The 18,800-nt window shown below is 40.1% G+C and overlaps 1 protein-coding gene across 1 annotated transcript; it reads left to right on the top strand.

Moving 5' to 3' along the window:
- Window positions 1–13,514: 13,514 nt before the first annotated feature.
- On the top strand, window positions 13,515–14,567 carry LOC147841322 (uncharacterized). The gene is made up of 2 exons (XM_087275464.1): window positions 13,515–14,191; window positions 14,294–14,567. The coding sequence occupies exons 1-2, from the start codon at window positions 13,515–13,517 to the stop codon at window positions 14,379–14,381; spliced, it is 765 nt and encodes a 254-aa protein (XP_087131590.1). The 3' UTR covers window positions 14,382–14,567.
- Window positions 14,568–18,800: the final 4,233 nt, after the last annotated feature.

The raw sequence follows: 18,800 nt of genomic DNA, 5'->3' as shown, positions 1-18,800 counted from the left end.
GGAGGTGGCAAGGGGAGACAATTGAACTTGAGTACAGTCCAGGCAACTGAACCAAGTGTGAAAGCACCCTTAGTCAATCATAACACATTGACAAAAAACACTATCATCAGCTAAAATTACAGAAACTGCTGTAGGGATTAGATACAGTTTTAACCCAAAGAATGACCAGTCTGTCAGATGATGAAGAGCTGGGGTCTGAGATTCAAATAAATAAGTAAAGTTTACTGAAGATAGTCCTGCAGTTTCATCAGCAGAAGCCAAGCTTCAACACTCACAATGAGTTCCTAGGCCGCTTTGTCTTACAGTACAAAAAAGCAGCAATTATACTCTTTACACAAGTCCAGAAAAGGTGGGAACCAGGTAAACAGTTCTCATTGGTTACAGCAAAAAAGACAATTCTAAATGTGTGCGTTGATGAAGGATTTTTTCTAACTCCAGAGATGTATGTCCTAAATGTATGCGTCAATGGAGAATTGTATCTAACTCCAGATATGGATGGCGGCATGGTTCTTGGGGGTCAGGCCACCCTAAACTTTTAAGACTTGTGGAAGTGGAAAAGAGGGAGGTCTCAATAATCTATAACCTGGTTTGTGTGTCTCCTGGAAACAAAGTTAAAATAGACAGACAAAGAGAGGAGCAAGGACACTGAAAATATTTACATAAAGCAGTGTATTAACTTATTGTTACAAACCCCTGATGTTAGTCTAGGGTGTGGGGTTTGACATTTATTTAATTAAAATATATTTATATAAACAGTGAATGAGTGGAAAGACAACCAAAGTAATGCCAAAAATGTGTGCTTTTATTTACAATCCCAAAGTGAACAACAACAACGAATTAATCAAAAATAAAGAAAAAGTAAGTAAAGCAAAAATATACTATTTACAATATGTACAACACTGAAACAAATAAAGACGGGAAAAACAAGAGAGCTGGCAGAAGGGACGCGGGCGGCGCTAAAGAAATGAAAAGAACAAAACCCAAACTAAATCTAACTTCCCAGAAGCATCTAGCTAACTAACTATGTGAAAAACAGTATAATTAACACACGAAGATCTTCAGAGTCCTAACTATCTACTCTATCTATCTATCTATCCAAAAAGTACAAGGAGTGGCGCTCGCCCCTAACCTAGTGTACTAGACAGCAGAGTAGTCCTGAGTGTTGCGAAATGTATGTTACGTGACCTTCTTACCTGTCCGCTTCGTCCAAGCCTCGTAAACAACATTAAACTAAGAACAATGTACGAATAACGGACGGATAACGTACACACAGAACGAGCAACAACAAAATACACAGTTAGACAGGGTAATTTCTAAACGCACGCGGTAAATACAAACAAGCGACAAAACAGCGAAAGAGAAAAATGCAAGCAAGAGAGAGCGAGTGGTCTGGCGCGCGCTTTTAACACGGGTGGTCTTTGCTCATTGGATGTGACGTAAGAGTGACGTAACCGGGGAGGAATGACTGACAGCTGAATGGACCAATGAACGGAACCTGAGAATACATAAGAGCAGATACGGGAGAACAAAGCGAGAGAAAGAGAGAAAAAAAAACACAGAGAAACAGAGCACAAAAAACACAAATACATAACACTTATTCATTAGTTAAGATCATTTCAAAGTTAAATACCCTAATAGCAAAGAATTCTGGCCCAGATTTGGCATAAAGCTGGCACAGCAGGCATTCATCCAGCACTGGCATACAGCATGTGGGCCAAACATGGTCCGGGTTTGGCAGAGGTGGCACCGTCTTTAAGACGGCACACAAGATTTGGGCCAGATGAAAAACGTAGTATTTGGCCCAGATTTAAAAATTTGATAAGTGGGCCATTTGAGTTTGGCCAGTTTTGACCCACATTTAAAATACACTAAAATCATTTTAGTCACTTTGAGAAAAAGCGTGCCCATAGTGTGCCTAAAGCGCATCACTCCATGGGTTTATCAATTTCATTGCAATCGTGACACACCAACCTATCTGGCCCAGTTCAGGCCCAGTTATGAGTTATTAACTTGGCTGAGACTTGGCCCAGATATGGTCCGTGTTTGGCCCTTGTCTGGAAGCCAGATTTGGTCCAGTCATGTACCGTAATTCACTGCGGCATGTGGGCCAAGCAAAACCTGATTGTGTGGGCCAGAGCTTGGCCAGAGAAATTTTGCTATGTGGGCACCCATTCTAATAATCAAATAATTATATTTAATAAAAATAATGAGAAAACAGGATGATAAGAAAAGGATAATTGTTGATCCATGCTGAGATGGATTGGAAGGTAGAAATATGAATCTTTCACTGAATTATTTAGACCTGACACGTAAAACAATGCAGTTTCTGTAATTTTAGCTGATGATAGTGTTTATTGTCAGTGTGTTTTGATGGACTAAGTGAGGTTTATATATAAGTAAAGTTTATTCATAAACTAATTTTGTGAGGAGCACGCACTCATGATTAATAGCAGCTGGTCCTCATTAGCTAACGCATGATTCACTAATCAGACAATTCCTAAATCACTATAAATAACTAGAGTATCATACCTTAGCAAAACTTCGTCTTAAAGAATACCCCCTTCCACCCCAACTCCTCCCCATTCCTTGTCAAAACAGCACGGAGGCCCAATAGCATTATTGCCTCACAGAAAGAATGTCACTGGCTCAGATCTTAACTGGCCAAGTCGGCATTTCTGTGTGGTGTTTGCGTGGGTTTTCCCCAAGCGCTCCAGTTTCCTTCCACAGACCAAAAACATGTAACATAAGTAAATTGACAAAATTAAATCGACATCATAGACAAGCATTGAATTCAGCATAGCTATTCTCCATAGCTATTCATAATCTACATTTACCAAGCAGAGGAGTTCTCTAGACCTACCTGAACTCAGACTCCTCTCGCCCTGCAATGAGGGGTGGAGCCCTGGGCTTGAGGATCTCAAGAGCTCAGGGCTCTCTCCCAGGACAGCATGCCAAACATTTTATAACAAACTTTATAATCAATCATCAGCTAAGGGCGAACTCTTGAAATGTCCCTGTTGGAATGTGTTAGTGTTTTGAATAATTATTTGGTTTTGTAACATAACTGGTAACATATTCATTGTAACATATATGCTGAAGGTAAACATTCCGTCCACATTCCATGAAAACGGTCTGGGTTTAGTCAACAGGACGGTTTACGACTCCTGGCTTCACAAGTCTGGGTACACCCGACAGACTTACGTAATCCAGGGAGACTGGAGAGTTAAGCCTAGATCTTCAAAGACATTCCTTTCTTACACACACACTCAATTCCCCACACCCAAAGGACACTAGTCTAAAGAAAAATCGACTGAGAAACCAGGGACCAGCACAGAACTAAAATGTTATGTTTGCAAACTTTGTATCTCATTTCTGACTTTTCTTAACTGCATAACCCCTCATATAACCTGTACGTGTGGTCCCTTCAGGCCTTTTTAAAGCATAAATAATGTGAAGATGTGAAAAATTATGTTGATGTACTTTTAAACCCCCCATGTTTGGTACCGATGGGTTTCTGCTGACATTTTACAACACATGATGCATAGAGCAAGATCATAACTCGCATTGCTTTATTCTTTAATTCCCTGTATTAAATGCCTGTCCGCATGCTTTGGGCGGACACTCAAATTTGCATACGAGCAGCCTCGAGACAAAGGAAGGTTTCACGCTCAAACTTTCCCCTGAAATCATTGGTCAGAATGCTGAACGGATTGTCACGAAACCTGCAGGTATAACCAGACTGCTCCCCAAACATCTGGGCAGAGTAGTCCGAACAAAGAACATCATCAAAGGTGGCCCTTTTCTACGCCGAATGGGCTTTTCCCGCCACGCTTTCCTTATTTTCCGGCAAAGTAAACTCAGTTTAAAGTTTGCGATCGTGTTGGTCCGAACTGTATTACAAACTCAACCCATCAAGAAGGACATCAAAGGAGTTTCATCAGGAAGAGACCCGTATAAAGAGAGAGAGCTGCAGACATGAAAGTCCAGGTATTTATAGTTATGTGAATAAGCTGTGCCCCATTTTATCAAATAGGTGTTTTTTATAATCTTGGTGATCCTTAATGGTGCATGTGGAACTAAATATTTTGTCATTCTTTTATCTGAAATCTCTATTTCCTCGCTTTACTATTTCTCTTTGTTGTTACACGTTCTATAGACCCGATATCTCCACGTGGTTTTACCTTTGTTCTATGTTAATGTATGTTCCATTATAATCAAATGAATTGTATTGTTTGCCTCACGAGAAAATGTCACTGAAATACAGATTCCCCTGGATAGCTATTATAAGTTGTTTAAAACTTATGAATGATTAATCTACTTCACAAGAAGTAGCAATTAAATTCCCTTTTTCTAAATGAATAGATCATTGCCGTGGCCGCTCGACTCTAGTTATGTTTGTTTGGTCAAGTTGACAATAAATTGATCCAGAATATTAATGATTAATAATAATTCGTTATTGTTGATAATTAATATTCATAATCTGAGAGTCCGCTCGGTCGAGCGGGCAAGGTCACATACAATCATATGTTTGTTTGACCAAATTGACTGAAGCTTAAGATGGAATATTAATAATTAAGAATAAACCGTTATTGTTGATTATTAATATTCATAAAATGAGCTAATTACAAGGAGCTAAATTAAAATGAGCTAAATATCAAATACTAAAATGCCAAATACAGAACTCAGTTTGAATCAGTGCACCATTGCTTGGCATTGTAGTCTATTGCCAATGCCATTTGTAGTCTTTCTATTTGGGCTGTCAAATTTGCCATTTTGCAAAGAATTGGATCCAGAATAAGAAATGCTTTGATGAAATTTACATTTAATCCATTACATTTTTCAGACTGTAGCTGAAAACTGAAATACTGTTAAAAAAACAGACAAAAGTAATAAAATACTGAACATTTTAGAGAAAACACACGTAAACCAATATACAGTCAAATCTATTGGGAGTATAGAACATAGCAACTATTAACCTCCTCCATCCATGCTGGCAAAGAACAACACAGACCTGCCACCATTTTTATAAGGTTTGCAGACTGATTGCGAATTAAAGATACACACTGAAGTATGAAGATTCATACTGATCTTGGTAGTTTCTAATGGTTAGGAATATATGGTTTCTGTTTAGTTACCATAGCTAAAACAATGGAGTTGGGACTGCTTGAATGACATCCGTGTTAACTGTTTTGAAAAATGGTGAGGAAAATGTGTCAACCCAATGAGAAAGGGTTTACATATTTGCAAGACCTGTCTTCTGCTCTGTTAGTGATGAAGAAAATGAAGTGGAACCTAGTTTCTTTAAGCAGGTCAAAGCAAACAAGACAAACTGTATTGTATTTTGAAAATCAGTTTTGAGGTATATTTTACATTGTGTTTTAGGTGTGAAGAGTTTCTGAAACTTGTTAAATGTATTGAAAAACATAGTCCTTGTAAAAACTGTATCTCGTCCTAGTCTGTTCACCAACTCATCATTTTTGGTTTGTTTTGTTTACTTTGTTTCACGTTCTGATTTTGTTTTTAATGTCTGTTTAAACACTTTTTGATTCACTTCGCTTTTTGTTTTGTACTTTTTGTCTCTGGTTATTTTTTTCTTAAAACTTAAATTACTGGTTATTTTTTTCTTAAAACTTAAATTACTGCACTTGGATATATCTTGTATTGTTGAAAGTCCATCATGACAATTTGTTTCTCACAACTTCTACATTTTACCATAGGGCTTTTAAATAAAATGCATCAATGTTTGTCTCAATCCATGCACTGGAGTTCCTTTCAAAGATACTAGAATGAGCTTAACAGACACATATATGTTACAAGATATACTGTTCTCTGGGCTAAACAACAAACAATTGCATAATAGTCTATTTTAAACAAATGGAAAAATCCATCCACATAAATATTTTTGTGCTATTTATGGTTTATGATTTTCAGTCTATTGGTGCACCATTTTTCTCTAGAGGCATTTAAACACTTAAAGAGATTTCTTTTTGTAATAGTAATTTTCAAAAGATTTTCTTTGTGAGTGGTATCAAACTGAACGTTCTTATATTTGTGCTTGAGTGGCCTTGAAGTGGGCCTTGTGGTTAGTACACTGACACATAACACTTCACATAGATTTTTGTCTCAAGGTTGTCTCAAGGCCTTTGCTGATCCTTCAACTCTCTCTTTGCTCCCCACACTTTCCTGACAAAGGTCTCTGCTTTCCTGTCCAATTAAATTAAATAAAAAAGATAAAAAGTGGCCATGAAGGCCTATGGTATGGGTTGGCAACCCGAGGCTCTCGAGCTGCATGCAGCTCTTTATCCTCGAACACATTCTTACTCCAAACTATAGGATGTCTGCTGGGTCACAAAAAATCATAAAATTTCATACATTTTAGGCCGTAAAAAGTCTTAAATTTACTGAAATCTTGTCTTGTAGGTCTTAAATAATATGTAACTATTCTTAATTTTTTAATAATAAATAAAAACTTTAAATTTAACTTAAAGAGCCCCTATTATGGGTTTTCGAAAATAACCTTCCATGTAGTGTGAAACACAGCTCTAAGTGAAGTGAAATATCCAGCTAAGGCTTAAACCTGAAAGTGGACAGTTTTAAAACTATTGATTCATCTAAAAAAAAAAAAAGAGTTGACTCATAGTGGTTAGAATGAATCATCTTCATAACGAGTCTTCAGCCGTTTCGACATGACGTGACTACAAAACATAATTGTTGCACGTGCAAACGTAATCAGAAAAGACTGATGTATGAGACTTGTAAGAATAGACAGACAATACACCAGGGGTGCGTGCAAAATAAGGTCAGTTTATTAGGCACAAATGCAGCCTGCTGCACGCTGAGGAGGAGCACTGGTGAGCGCTACAACCCCAGGCTGGGGATGTGATCTTTGGGCAAAGCAGAGTACAGGTAAGCCCTGAGAACATATAACATTCACGCAAGAGGCAGCCATCCCAAGTCTCCCGGAATTTGTGGGAGTATCCCGCAAATGCATAGAGACTGTCGGATGCCTGCAAAAGAATGATAATCTCCTGGTAATCGCGCGTCTCCCGCCCGGTCCTTAAATAAGTCAACCACCCATCGCCACTGCTTCCGCTCAGCTCTTCAGGTTCGTTGCGCGCAACTCACACCCACCGCTCTTCAGGTACGTCGCGCACAACTTGCAACCATCTCTCCTTAGGTACGTCGCTCGCAACTCACACCCACCGCTTTTAAATCCGTCGCTCCCTCACTCATGCCCATGCCATGGCCACTGTCAGTTGTTCATACACGCGTGCAGTGGTCAAGGTTCAGAATACTTTATTCTTTGGTTCTGTGTGGATTAATACTGAATGTGCGTCATATATAAGAATGGAGCAATATGCTGGTGTTTAACTACAATGCTATGGGTGGTAAGGTGTCTGAATAACACTGTTGAGTAAGTTTTAATATGAAGTGTGTTTCGGGCGTCCGCTGCAATCGGATCCTATTCCAATGTTGGGAGCGGGGGCTTGACAAACCGCGCTGGGCATTTGTCTCGCACTGTTGACCAATTACAACAGGCTGTCATCGGTCCAATCAGCGCAGATTAGCTTTGTGCTAAGGAGGGGTTTGGGAACAAATTAATCCCTGAATGATTCATATGGGAGTCGCTGGGATAATTTGGTAAAAATAAATTCATATTATAAGATCATGAAAGTGTTTTTTGACCTTGCATGCATATCATCCTGTTGTTGAAGATCCATATAACCGACATATGACCCTATTTCATGTATAATATAAGCTTTTTAATGAAACCCGCAGAAACCCTGAAACATGTCACATATTGATGCGTAGTCCAGCCCTCTTTACAGAGCCTGATTTTGCCAAGTGCTTGTTGCCCTGCTGAGACCAACATGTTTTTATGATGAACAACAACTCCATCAGCCAATCGAAAGTCATGATGTCATTATCATGTGTCCCTCTGCAAAGCCCGCAAAAAAATAAATAAATTAATAAAACACACACACACACACACACACACACACACACACACACACACACACACATCTGCATTTTCAGGAAGAGGACATGTAAAAAAAGTAAGACCACAAGTTTTCTCCTATCAATTTAAGTTACAGAATTATCACAAAATGATATTTGTTTATGGATTTGCTCTTTTTTTTTCAGCTTAGCGAACATTTAACTTTAGTTTGCATCAACAAGTTAGCCTAATTAGCCGTGCATATGTAACTCCTGTTTTAATGTTTATGACAGGGCTGTATATTCTAGTACTAGTTGTCTAGGTTCATGAAGGGGAGCTTGGTTTTTATTTCTCTCTATGTGTGCTGACTACAAAGACGTTAAATAAAAAACTGAATTTTCTTCCCTTTTTTTATATCAAATTAAGAAATGAAAATTTGTAGAATAAAAAAAAATACATATTATATAACCAAGGAAAATGTATTTTTTTCCACAATTATTGAATGTTTTTTTTCCTCTTAGTACATGAACAAATAATGTAAACAACAATGTACCATAAACATAACCCAATAATTTTCTCACTTGGAAATTGGAACAGATGAAAAAAAAACTCTACAATTTAGCAAAATTCTTTGGAATAAAAAACAGTTCCTTGTGATGTGTGTAAATGCAATGTCTCAGTCCTACCGCTCCCTTAGGAATGGCATTCAAGTTAGCAAAGGTGGATGAGGAGAACACATGAAGAGTTGAAAGACGGGATGAGATGAAGATTTGAAGGGTTGATGCAGCTAGTAAGATGTCTGCCTGAAAGAACCAATCCGTGGCAAGATCACTCGAAATCTAAAGTCCCATTTGCATCATCCACGATTTAGCGGGGGGGAATAAACCAGTCAGAATGCTCTGAATCAAAACACAGAAACCAGTGTAAAGTACCCACTTCAGCTTCAGCAACTCGCACTCAGATTATGCATATAACGATTAAGCACATATAAAAAGAAAATCCTTCACACAGAATTACGAAATCTCTATCAAAGAAAAGAAAAATCCACACAGGTGGAGCGTAATCTCTCATCAGTCACGCAATCAGCTATATCTGTGCACTCTTCCAGTGCACGCGCTTACCGCACCCTCTTAAAGGGGAAGCGCCAAATTAATGCAGGCTGTTCTGCAACACGGAGAAAAAAGAATGGGTTACACATACAAGCCTAACATTAGATTGATGTGCTCTAATCTACTTTCTGGCTCACATTAAGTGAAGTTTATTCATAAACTAAACGTGATTATGATTGAACACAGCTGGTTATGGATTAGCATGCATGATCCACCAATCAGGCCATTCCTAACCCACTATAAAGAGCCAGGGTTTTTTCACTACTGTCATCTTCGATTTGAAGAATCCCCCTTTCACCCCTACCTCTTCACCTTTCCCTGCATAGGGCGGTACGGTGGCCCAGTTGCCTCACAGCAAGAACGCCACCTGTTCAAGTCCTCCGGTTTCCTCCCACATTTAAAAAAACATGCACAACAAGTGAATTGATCAATCTAAATTTTGCACTACAGTCAATTTCTCACCCCACAGCATATCTTTTCATAGCTTTCAATTTTTAGTCATCAATATTATCAAGCGGGAGTTGCCGAGGCTCCCCTCTCGCCCTGCAAATAGGAGGGAGCCCAGGGCTCAAGGACCTTTTGAGCTCAGGACTCTCTCCCGGGACAGCATGCCAAACTTGCTTATAATCAATCATCAGCTAAGTGTGAACTCTTGAAAGCAAGATAACACATTGAATTGTTTAATAGTGTGCCCAGCTATCAAACGAGATTAAACTTGGTATGTTTCCTAGCTTAAAGTGACCACTAATTTGTCTATTTCGTCAGTTTTATTATATATTATGCCACTGCCAATTTCTGTTGAGTGAGTGCAGTTTCATTCAAAGACAAACGAGTGAAATTTACATTTAGTCATTTAGCAGACACTTTTATCCAAACCGACTTACAAATGAGGACAAGGAAGCAATTTACACAACTATAAGAGCAACAATGAATAAGGTCTGAATAAGGTTTCAGGTCTGTAAAGTCTAAGAAGGAGACTTTTTTTTTTTTTTTTTGAGTACAGTTAGTGGTATATCCAGTGAGCCAATTGCAGATAAGGAAGTGAAGTGGAGACTAAATAGTTGAGTTTTTAGTTGTTTCTTGAAAACAGCGAGTGACTCTGCCGTTCTGATGTAGTTAGGGAGTTCATTCCACCAACTGGGTAGATTGAACGCGAGCGTTCGGGAAAGTGAATTCTTCCCTCTTTGGGATGGAACGACGAGGCGATGTTCCTTCACAGAACGCAAGTTTCTGGAGAGCACATAGATCTGCAGAAGCGAGAGCAGATAAGAAGGAGCAAAGCCAGAAGTCGCTTTGTAGGCAAACATCAGAGCTTTAAATTTGACGCGAGCATCAACTGGCAGCCAGTGCAAACGGATGAGCAGCGGAGTGACATGTGCTCTTTTAGGTTCGTTGACGACCACTCGTGCTGCTGCGTTCTGGAGCAGCTGAAGAGGCTTGATAAAGTTAGCTGGAAGCCCGGCTAGTAGAGAGTTGCAGTAATCCAGTTTGGAGAGAACAAGAGCTTGAACAAGGAGTTGAGCTGCATGTTCAGATAAGAAGGGTCGGATCTTTCAGATGTTATAGAGTGTGAATCTGCACGATCGAGCAGTTCTAGAAATGTGGTCAAATAAGTTTAGTTGGTCATCAATCGTTACTCCAAGGCTTTTCACCATTTTGGATGCAGTAATGGTTGCCCCATCCATCTGGATTGAAAAGTTATGGTGTAGAGTTGGCTTGGCAGAAACTACAAGTATTTACATTTTTGCGAGGTTAAGCTGAAGATGATGATATTTCATCCAGTGTGAAATGTTCAACAGGCAGGCTGAGAAGCGAGCTGGAACCGAGGTATCATCAGGATGAAAAAAAGAGGTATAGCTGGGTATCATCAGCATAGCAGTGGTAGGAAAATCCATGTTTCTGGATGACTGGGCCTAGAGATGACGTCTAGATGGAGAAGAGAAGTGGCCCAAGAACAAAGCCTTGAGGTACCCCAGTGTATAGATGCTGTAGGTTGGACACCTCTCACCTCCAAGACACCCTGAATGACCTGTTAGAGAGGTAAGATCTGAACCATTTTATAACAGTGCCCGCAATGCCCAGTGACTCAAGCGTAGATAGCAGGATCTGGTGGTTTACAGTGTCAAAAGCAGCTGACAAATCCAGCAAGATGAGGACTGATGATTTTGAGTCTGCTTTAGCTAGTCTGAGATCCTCCACGACTGAGAGCAGGGCCGTCTCAGTTGAGTCGCCTTTCTTAAAGCCGGATTGCTTGTTGTCCATGAGATTGTTTTGAGTAAGAAAGTCCAGGGGCCTGTTTCAGAAAGGATGTTAAGTGAAAACTCAGAGTATATTAACCCTGAAATGAGAGAAACTCTGGGTTTTCGGTTTCAAAATGACAGGTTTGTTAAACTCGACAAAGCAGGGTAAGTCAAGCCTGTTTCTGAAAGAGAGGTAACTTTAACTCAGAGTCAGTTACTGTGGTAACTTACTCTGTGAATCTAACCTGGTCCGGAGCAGGTTTTATTCTCTAAACTCTGAGTTTCTGTCGGTCTCCTCCCCTTTTTTAAAGATGAAGCGGTATTTCTTGCCTTAGCCTTACGTCTCCACACACCTGTTTTAGAGCTCATTTTGGAGATGTGCATAAAAACGATTGATGGAAACGTCATGATGCACATAAATTTTGAAAAAAAAAAAACGCATAAGAAAACATGTGCATAACTGAGTAGGGTAAACTTTTATTTTATAAGAAAAGATGCGCATAAACTACGAAGGAAACACTTTTACTGAACAAATTACAGTATGTGCATTTAAGGTTTATTAGAGATGATGATGATAAAAATGTGTGTGAATGGAAAAAACCAGCAGACTGAGCACACTGTAGAACATCTTAAATGTTGTTTTGGTCATTCTAAAATGCCTTAACTGTTTCAGTATTAGTGAATATTATTAATTGCCTCAGAGCGTCTGGAGCGTGTCAAGAGTCTCCGCGTCTGGCTTTAAACGCCCCCACGTGTTCATTGTGTGTCAGCATTGTCGTCTGAGGCGCAAGTACATTTATTAAATAAAACATAATTGGCTCAGCTACGTCTACCGCAGTAAATTTTGTTTTTACTGTTAATATTTGGCACAAGTTAATCAGGAAGTGATAGTTTTGTTCTCTTTGACTCGTTGGATGAAAATGCTGCTTTATTCGCCTCTTTTAAGCGTTATTCCAGTTTTGCACAAATTTATGTAATATATTTTGATGGAAACCAAGATATTGCCTACATTTTTGTCACACACAGAACAAAGTCACGTAGCATATGAGAATGGCTTGTCCTTTATTCATAAATAATTAGCTTAACCTTTGACATGTACTGTTACTAGATTAATGGGATTATTATTCTTTCTAAAAGTATTTTTAGCACTGCTTACCTTCTAAATGTTATATCAACATCACTTGATCAATAAAAAGGCAGACACACAAGTAACCTGTTAAATCTATTAAAACTGATAAACGTGTATAAAGTTTAGAAAAATTGTATAAACGTCACACATTACATTACTTATTTTATTATACTTAAATATTTAAATACTTTAAATTAAAAATTATGCATTAACTTGAGCAGCTGTTTTCCCACGCTAACTGTCTGTTTCACTTATGGTTGCTTCTTTTTAAATATATACACTCATATTTGCTATAACTTTGCATGAGCAGATCAAATTCAGCCGGAGAAAGAAATGCTGATCTCTTTTTTTAAGATGTTGCCATGGTTACTCGTAATATCTGCGCTCCATTGATAATGTCTTATTATAGTCACGGTGTACGCACTTAACTCTGAGTTGGTCTACTCAAAGTTGATTGATCTAACTCAGATCAGCTGGTCTGAAACCGAAAACTCTGAGTTTTTAATCTCTCGATAAATCAACTCAGAGTTCAAGTTTAAACTCCGAGTTGTTTGAACCTCCTTACTGAAACAGGCCCCAGGACTTGATTGAACACTACTTTCTCCAGAATCTTGGCCATGAATGGAAGCAGGGATACCGGTCTGTAGTTTTCAAGTAGCGTATGGTCCAGGTTGGGTTTCTTTAGCAGTGGAGTTACCCAGGCCAGCATAAATGAAGTACGAGTGGGACACGCGCATGCTCGAGTGACGTCACTGGCGTCACTGTCTCCGTTCGGTCACACACTGTGTGCTTGAAGTTTGGACTTGCTATTTACTCGCAATTTAAATCTTAATCATTAAATTCTTCCTCATTCGCTAAGTATTTGTCTCTCCTACTTAGGGTGACCAAACCCTTAATACATTTATACAAACAAAGCTGCTTTAAAAACGGTCTGTCCCTCGAGCATCCGCCTGTTGTTTGTAGCTTTAGCCTGCTAGCGCCGCTGGTCAGCTAAAGCTACCGACCTCTTTAACCATACACTTTTGACTTACTGGCTTTGCTCTTTACCCCGTAAAATGTCGCTTCCGTCTCTGTCCTTGTGTGCAGGAGAAGCATCGATGGAGGCGTTGGAGCTGGAGCTGAAAGAAGTGGAGTCCCAGATCCGCGCGCTGGTGGTAAGACGGTCGCGGCTACGGGAACGGCTTCTCGCCGTACCTAATGCTAAGGCCGTCTCATCACCTAAGGTACGTGGAAATTACAACCACATCATTCCCTCTACCTCAACCCCGCGTCCTTCTCTGTCCAGGCCCAGCGCACCCGGGGCGCGGCTCAGCCAGGCGTCGTTCACGCCGACACCCGGCTACCACGGCGCCTGGGTGCAGCCGCGCAAGGTGCTTCCCAGATCCCGGGGCAGAACGTCTCCGCCTGTGTTCGAGATCTCCACGGAGAACCGCTTCTCCCCTCTCCGCGAGTCGGGTCCCGATGTGGCCATCATTGGTGACTCGATCGTTCGTCACGTCCGTGCCGCCTCCTCAAAAGGTAATAAAGTACGTACTTTCTGCTTTCCTGGTGCCCGTGTGAAAAATATTTCTACACAGATTCCAACCATCCTGGGCGCTGCCGAGAGCCCTGGTGCCGTTGTCCTCCACGTGGGGACAAACGACACCGGGCTCCGGCAGTCGGAGATCCTGAAGAAGGACTTCAGGAGCCTGATCGAGACGGTTCGACGCACCTCGCCCGCCACGCAGATCATCGTTTCTGGGCCGCTTCCTACCTACCGCCGAGGAAATGAAAGGTTCAGTAGACTTTTAGCTTTGAATGAATGGCTAATAACATGGTGTAAAGAACAGAAATTGCTCTTTGCTAATAACTGGAATCTTTTCTGGGAGCGTCCTAGGCTCTTCCGTCCTGACGGCCTGCACCCCAGTCGAGCCGGAGCTGAACTTCTGTCGGACAACATCTCCAGACTACTTCGCACCATCTGACTAGCAGGTAAAAATTCACAAAATTCACACTATAGCCACCTAGACTCTTGTTCACCCCACTTAAACATCAGTAACGCATATCTGGCGAATCCTATAGAGACTGTGTCTGTTCCTCGTATTATTAGATTAAGAAATAAACGTACTGTGTGCTCCAGGAAAAATCTAGTAAGAATCAAACCAGAAAAACCAGTAGAAAGTGAAAATACAAATTTCGTAAAACTTGGTCTCCTAAACATCAGGTCACTTGCACCTAAAGCACTTATCATTAATGAAATAATAACAGAAAACAATCTTAATGCACTCTGTCTCACTGAAACCTGGCTGAAACAAAATGACTATATTAGCTTAAATGAAGCAACTCCTCCAGGATTCTTATATAAACATGAGGCTCGTCAAACTGGTCGTGGTGGTGGAGTTGCATCAATCTTTAGTGATTTCCTTAATATTAAACAGAGAAACGGACTTATGTTTAGCTCCTTTGAAGTATTATCGCTTAATGTTCAGCTTCCAGATACTATACAAAAACCTATGTTATCTCTCGCTTTAATCACCATATATAGACCCCCAGGACCCTATGTCAAATTTCTAAAAGAATTTTCTGATTTTATTTCTGACTTACTAGTCAAAACTGATAAAATGCTAATTGTAGGTGACTTTAACATCCACATAGATGACGCTAATGATACCTTAGGGCTCGCGTTTATGGATTTAATACACTCACTTGGGATAAAGCAAAACGTTGTGGGTCCAACCCATCGCTTAAAGCATACATTAGATCTAATTCTGTCTTATGGAATCGAGGTTATTGACGTAGACATTATACCACAAAGTGATGATATTACAGATCACTACCTCTTACTATATAAGCTATGTTTACCTGAAATCAGCAAACCCGCTCCAATACTCCGCCCTAGTAGAACTATTGTTCCGTCAACTAAAGATGAATTTATAAATAACTTACCTGATCTCTCTCTATTTCGTAATGCACCCGCAAACTCAAATGATCTTGATGTAGTAACCAGCAGTATGGATGCCATCTTTACTAGCACACTAAATACTGTGGCACCCATCAAATTAAAAAAGGCTAGAGAGATTAAAACTATACCATGGTATAATAGTCATACTCGTGCGCTCAAAACAGCAACCCGCGCCCTGGAATGTAAATGGAAAAAAACTAATTTAGAGGTCTTTAGAATTGCGTACAAAGACAGTATGTCCAGCTATAGGAGGGCTCTAAAATCTGCCAGGACCGAGCACCTGCGCAAACTGATAGAAAATAATCATAACAATCCTAGATTTTTATTTAACACCATCTCTAAATTAGCAAATAATCGGTCATCCTTGGAACAAACTACTCCACCGCAAATTAGTAGTGATGACTTCATGAATTTTTTCAGTAATAAAATAGAAGGCTTTAGACAGAAAATAGGAGATGCCAAACTTTCTGCACCGGCTTATACTCCAAATCCTGTAAATATTTCATTAAATCATAATAATAACCTACACTGCTTCAAAATCATAGAACATGAAGAGTTAGTAAAAATTATAAATAGCTCTAAACCAGCTATGTGTATGCTGGACTCAATTCCAACAAAATTACTGAAAGAGCTGCTACCTGCTATAGGAGAACCTCTTCTTAACATTATCAACTCTTCTTTATCTATAGGCCATGTTCCAAACTCTTACAAGCTAGCTGTTATTAAGCCTATTATTAAGAAACCGCAACTATACACCAACAACTTAGCTAACTATAGGCCTATTTCAAATCTTCCATTTATGTCTAAAATACTAGAAAAAGTTGTTTCCACTCAATTATGCTCTTATCTGCAGACGAACAATATTTTTGAAGTGTTTCAGTCAGGTTTCAGGGCTCACCACAGTACAGAAACCGCCTTAGTGAAAATAACCAACGATTTACTCTTAGCTGCTGACCGAGGGTGCGTCTCGCTATTAGTTTTACTCGATCTTAGTGCGGCATTTGATACCATTGACCACAATATCCTCATAAATCGTTTAAAGTCTACAGGTGTCCAGGGACAGGCTCTACAATGGTTTAAGTCATACTTAACTGACCGCTACCAGTTTGTAAATCTTAATGGACAGCCTTCACAAATCTGCCCAGTAAAGTATGGGGTGCCTCAAGGATCAGTTTTAGGCCCTTTACTGTTTACAATTTACATGCTACCTATGGGAGACATTATTAGAAGACATGGGATCAGCTTTCACTGCTATGCAGATGATACTCAATTATATATTTCCACTAAACCTGACGAGACGTCTGAACTTTCTAAACTAACTGAGTGTATCAAAGACATCAAAGACTGGATGACCAACAATTTTCTTCTCTTAAACTCCGACAAAACAGAATTATTACTTATTGGGCCTAAATCTTGCACACAGCAGATCTCGCAACTCAATTTACAATTAGAGGGATACAAAGTTAGCTTTAGCTCTACTATAAAAGATCTGGGTGTCATATTAGACAGCAATCTAACTTTTAAAAACCATATATCCCATGTCACAAAAACTGCCTTCTTTCATCTGAGAAATATCGCTAAATTGCAAAATATGCTATCCATCTCAGATGCAGAAAAGCTAGTCCATGCTTTTATGACTTTGAGACTGGATTACTGTAATGCTCTATTTGCTGGCTGCCCAGCATCCTCTATTAACAAACTTCAATTAGTACAAAATGCAGCAGCCAGAGTTCTGACCAGGTCTAGAAAATATGATCATATAACCCCAATTTTATCCTCCTTACACTGGCTGCCTGTTAAGTTTCGTATTGAATTTAAAATATTACTTCTCACCTATAAAGCTTTAAATAATCTAGCTCCTGTTTATCTAACCAACCTTCTGTCTCGCTACGAACCAACTCGCTCCTTAAGATCTCAAAATTCAGGGCTTCTGGTAGTACCTAGAATAGCAAAATCAAGTAAAGGAGGTCGAGCCTTCTCTTTCATGGCTCCTACACTCTGGAATAGCCTTCCTGGATATTTCCGAGGCTCAGACACACTCTCCCAGTTCAAAACTAGATTAAAGACCTATCTGTTTAGTAAAGCATACACTCAGTGCATCACCTAGCGGGTTCCACACTGGCTTCTACATCTTGCTTATATACACTATGAACAGCAGCTACGCTAATTATTCTCTTTATTCTCTATCTTCACCTGGGGATACTCATCCCGAGGTCCTCAGATTAGGCGGAGTCACTGATTGGATCCAAGACCAGCGACGTGATGATCCCAAGGATTCCATATCCGGGACCAGGCCATATCCTGAGCTGCTGCTGCGCTGATGGTCGTGGGGAGTGGAGAACATGAGTCTGATTCCAGCGACGCTCCAGGGACAGACGAGTCTTCATTGAGGCCATCTTCCAGCATAAACCACGGCGAATGAAGTTCTGCACAAGACTTTTGGCCAGCGGAGAAATTAAAATGGTCGTGCCCAACTGAGTCTGGTTCTCTCAAGGTTTTTTTTCTTCACTTCCATCAGGTGAAGTTTTTTTTCCCTCTCCGCTGTCGCCACTGCCTCGCATGGTTCAGGATTGGTAGAGCTACGCATCGATGAATTTGCTCTTCAGTGTTTGAACTCTCAGTAATGATTAAATCACACTGAACTGAGCTAAACTGAACTAAACTGAACTTAAAACACTAAAACCTGAACCACACTGTTCCAGTTACTATGACCATTTATGTGAAGCTGCTTTGACACAATCTACATTGTAAAAGCGCTATACAAATAAAGCTGAATTGAATTGAATTGAATTGAAAGTACGGAATAAATCAGAGTCAAGAGATGTGTTATTTATATGAGTCAGTGTTGGTATGACTGCAGGAGAGATGGCTTGCAAGAGATGAGAGGGAATGGGATCAAGTGGACAGGTGGCTGCATGGCTGGATAGCATTAGTTTGGACACCTCAGACTCAGAGAGCTAAGTGTGTGGTGTTGCTGGTGTATCTTGCGTGTTTGTTGTTGGTGCAGCAAATTTAGCACAGATTTTTGCAGTTTTGTCATCAAAAGTCATCAGTAGTAAGTGTGGAGGATGCGAGTGGAGGAGGAAGATAGAGGAGGGAGGAAAATGTTTTAAAAAGTAGGTGAGGATAGGTGGCATTGTTGATTTCTGATGGAAATATGTCTGCTTTGCAGAAGTAACTTCAGCCGAGAAAGAAGACAGAAGAGTTTGGTATGTTATGAGCTGTACAGGATTTTTAGTTTTCCGCCAAATTCTCTCTGCAGCCTGAAGTTTTGAGCGATGCTCACGGAGAGCATCCGAGAGCCAGGGTGCAGGAGGACTGGCACGGGCTGGCCTGGATGCAAGAGGACATAATCTGTCTAGACATGATGCTAGTGTGGAGCAGAGTGTATCAGTGGCACTGTTCGTATCAAGTGCAGAGAGTTTGCAAGATGGAGAAAGAG

This window comes from Danio rerio, chromosome 12 (genome assembly GCF_052040795.2).
Source record: "Danio rerio strain M-AB ecotype USA chromosome 12, GRCz13ab, whole genome shotgun sequence".
Lineage (NCBI taxonomy): Eukaryota > Metazoa > Chordata > Actinopteri > Cypriniformes > Danionidae > Danio > Danio rerio.
Note: the sequence above shows the minus strand (reverse complement) of the source record. Positions and strands in the feature narration are given on the sequence as shown.

What these genes read in the sequence shown, in the direction of transcription:
- LOC147841322 (XM_087275464.1), top strand. Translation starts at nt 13,515, where the DNA reads ATGGAGGCGTTGGAGCTGGAGCTGAAAGAAGTGGAGTCCCAGATCCGC. An exon ending in TACCGCCGAGGAAATGAAAG is followed by an intron (nt 14,192 to 14,293) that starts GTTCAGTAGACT and finishes GGAGCGTCCTAG; the next exon opens with GCTCTTCCGTCCTGACGGCC.